We start from the raw sequence: 4,127 nt of genomic DNA, 5'->3' as shown, positions 1-4,127 counted from the left end.
TAAAGATAAATTCACTAAAACAATTCATAATAAACTATGTCTATAGTGAATTGTTCACATGTTTTAGAGTTCTGTGAAATGAATAAGATATTCTATACTTTTGGTCAACAAATTAAACGGTCCAATATCATACAAGCCTTGGTGATGCTAATGTAAACCAAACATAATCATTTATCACAGACCATATAACTTACTCCATGCAGAAACGATCTATCCACTCAGGTTCATAGACCATATTAATTTGTTCAAGAAAAAATAAGCATATTTGCAGCCAAATAATATTAATCCTTTTATTTAATGGGAAGATTATTATAGCATCAGTGAAGTATATTATGTTTTTGTCACTATGCCTCGTCACTGAAGTCAACGTACAAATTAAGCAAAATGTACACATGAAAATCAAAATATATGTTTTATTCTAGTTAGCAAAATTTCTTAGAAATTGAGATTGAGATTTTATCGATTGATTACAAGTAATTTAATTTTGTTAGAATAAAAAATATTATTTATTAATACAAAAAAACATATGCACATCATTATTTTTACATTATAATCACGGAAGAAAAAAATAATTATGGCCATTGAAATTTTTTATTTAAAAAAAATCTAAAAAAAAATAATGGTTGAAACTAGTTTCTTAAGCATAGTTATTAACTTGACCTAACCTGATAGGTTGATCAGGTAACCAATGATCTAGAACCTGACTCATATTTAGTTTTATCTTAAATTGGTTTGGAGGTTGATCCAATCAAATTACAGTGATACCGATCAAGTCAATTACAAAAATATTTTTTTTTAATTGTCAAAAACAACAAAGGTTAAGTTTTTAAAATGTTTGTTTAAAATAAAAACATTTTATTTAAAATAATATATTAAGTTTTTAAAATGTTTGTTTAAAATAATAAAATTTAAAATAAAAATATTTTATTTAAAATAATATGGATTTAGGGTTGGCCTAACAAACTCATAACTTGGATCTTTTATCAAGTCGGATCTCACGTCAAGTCTATTAACTATATTTTTAAGTAATAATGATTGTTTTTATGAATTGATTAAAATAAACTAAATTCTTTAGAATTCTTAATTTAGAATTTGTTTTTTTCAAAAACTTATAACATTGTGTGTTTACAAGTTTAAGCTACAATTATCAGTAAAAATAACTTATAGCATTAAGACTATTAATCGAAGATTCAAATTTGTTGACTATTATCAAATTTTTTCAATCAATTGAAACGACACCACAAACACATAAAAGATTAAATAAATTGGGTATTTATTAAAACAGAATTATAATTTTTTCTTTTTGCAAAAAAAAAAAGCGGCAGAGAAGAAAAATAAAACAAAAGGAGTGGGTGTCCATAAATTATTTTTCTTCAGAAGGGAGGTTTTATAAGAAAAAAAAGGGTTAATATTTTAGGACGTATGTGTTCATATAACAACCGAATAACCCAAAATTGAGACATATAAAATGAAATATTTAAGAGAGCATTAATTAGCCTCCAAAGTTACAATCTGGAATTTAAAATTTTTACTGGGAAGGTTTTAGATTTAAATTTTGGAAATGGAGTAAATATGGGAATAATGAAGGTTATGGCTATTGTCTAATTTTAAAATTCATTGGATCTTCATTTAAAGGAAAAAAAAATACATAGTACATATATATATATATATATATATATATGTGTGTGTGTGTGTGTGTGTGAGAGAGAGAGAGATGTTGTGAATCACATCAATTTTTTTATGAACATAAAAAAAATATTTAGATGTTGTTAATATGTTTTTTTAGTAAAAATAAATTTTAAATCATATGAATGTTGACATAGTATGACTCGATCAATTTAATAGGTCTAGAAAAAACCTGAATAACTGATAAAAATATAGTTTAATGAAAAAAAATCAATATGATATTTTTTTTAATATTGAAACATAAACATATTAGATCAATCTAGGTTAATCTGCCGAATTCGCAATTAGAGTTATAAGACTTAGATAACCAAGATGATGGAGAAGTGAATCATATAATAAAAAAATAAATAAAAAAGAAAAGAATAGAAAGGGATCATCTTTCATAAAAGTAGAAATTAAAAAAAAATATATATTTTAATTGACGTGAGTTACATGCAAAATTTTAATGAAGATATTTGAAAAATCACCTATTAGAGTAAAAAAGATAAAAAAGAGAAGGAAGAGATCCTAGACAATTAAAAAATAGAAAAAAATGATCATTAACCATAAAACTTCCAAGACATTAGATTCTCATTCCAGAGGGAAAGAATAAAAGAGATATTTCAATATTTTATATTAATTGGTTGATTTTATTTTCTATTTTAAAAGGGTTCCCAAAACTATAAATTAAGGCCTAGAAGACACCTAGAAAAAAGAGAAGATAAAGACACTAAAACAAGGACTAGAAAAATAGAGAAGAAAAAGAAAAAAGAAAAAGTGATTCTCATACCTTATGTTGATTAACTGAACAATATATTAATTATTCCATATTAACAACTTAGGTTTACTCCATTTTATGGAGAAATGTTTTTTAGACCAACATTAACATTTAATATAGTCTTATAAATCACTTATTACATTAATTAACAATATTTTATATGTTATTTTTCAAAACATAAATTTTTATTTTATTTTTATTTTATAAAATTTATTTTTTGTATTATTACACCAAAACAATAAAAAAACATCAAAATAATTTTAAATTTTCTTAAAAAACACGTAGGTGTGAACCAAAAGACCCTTAATTTGTTGATGGGCTGTGATAGGGTACTACTCCATAAATGATCAAAACAGCTGGGGTTAGTTTCAAACCATAACGTCCTCAAGGACATGTCAATTTCTTTCATTCATTTTCAGCCACAAACAAGCAGCCATAACTTTGAGGATGATAGCAGTGAGAAAGAAGAAAAAATATATATATCTTCCTTATAATTTAGAAATGATTGCACTAGCATTCTCGCGCTGAGTTTAATTTATTCAACTGCAAGAAATGCAGATTGTATCTTTCTTTTGTTGATCTTTAATTTTTAACTTTGCTTTCCCTATTTGCTAGCTCCAGTTTTCTTGCTAATTTCCAGTAAATGCTAACTCTTTCTACAGCACTAATGAATCCGTGCTTGCAAGCCATGAAAACGAACAAGGATATATATATATATATATATATATATATATAGTGTTGAAGAATCTGTAATATCTCAACATTAAACACAAATGACGAATGAAGAAAGAGTTAGGCGCATGAGCTAAATATCAGCACATAATAACCGGTATAATTCATCCACAGATGGCATCTCGTTGAGCAATATTTCAAACTCCTTAAACGATGAATCTCTCACCAAAACTGGATCACCACTAGCATATGACGCATTATCATCCACGTCCAATCGAACCCTTTTTTCCCTGATCTGATCCCTTGATTCCAACTTCCTCGAAAAACCCATCTTTAGCTCATCCCTATTTCCTGACGGTGCAGAGTCTTTGCCTGTGAGCTTTTGCACCACTGACTTGAAGCTACTCGCATCTGTCTGCACGTACTCCGTGTTGATTATCACCACCTTCACTGGCTCTCTAACAAGACCTGCCATGACAGTAGTTTAGTGAATGTATAAATCTTGCTGTTTCAAAATAGCAGTAGCTAGGAAAGGTGTGGTATTTTTTTTTTATAGTAGCTTTGTTTGTTTTTCTTCTTTTTTTAATCATGTTATGAGAGACCGGAATTTATTTAGTGAAGCGCCAAACTGCTAGCCAGTACGGAATGGCTGCAGTTAAAAGGAAGGACAGGTACACAGATGAGACAAGTTGACCGTTCATATGTTTGGCAGGCAATCTTGAAAGAGGTCAAATGTCAAAGCACACCATTTAGGGAACCAGTCGCGTTTCATGCACGTGGCAGGAAGGTTCAGTTTACACAAGGTTCGAACCACATTTGTGTGCATTGACGAGGTTCATTTGTTATTTATTGGGAGCTGTCATGAAGTAATCCTAATTATGGTCCTCCAAGTTTTTTTTATATTTTGCTTTTTTTATTTAAAAAATAAAAAAATTCATAAATTTATAATTTAAAAACATTTTTGGAATATAAATAGATTAGTTTTTCATATGCAACGAGTCAAAACACTAGA

The 4,127-nt window shown here is 27.7% G+C and overlaps 1 protein-coding gene across 1 annotated transcript; it reads right to left on the bottom strand.

The window, feature by feature from the left end:
• Nucleotides 1–2,977: 2,977 nt before the first annotated feature.
• On the bottom strand, nt 2,978–3,693 carry LOC105139982 (uncharacterized). Its single transcript, XM_011046638.1, has one exon. The coding sequence runs from the start codon at nt 3,588–3,590 to the stop codon at nt 3,249–3,251; it is 342 nt and encodes a 113-aa protein (XP_011044940.1). The 5' UTR covers nt 3,591–3,693; the 3' UTR covers nt 2,978–3,248.
• Between the last annotated feature and the right edge of the window lie 434 nt (nt 3,694–4,127).

Source organism: Populus euphratica, unplaced genomic scaffold (assembly GCF_000495115.2).
Source record: "Populus euphratica unplaced genomic scaffold, PopEup_1.0 scaffold113.1, whole genome shotgun sequence".
NCBI lineage: Eukaryota > Viridiplantae > Streptophyta > Magnoliopsida > Malpighiales > Salicaceae > Populus > Populus euphratica.
This window is presented reverse-complemented; position numbering and strand designations above follow the sequence as displayed.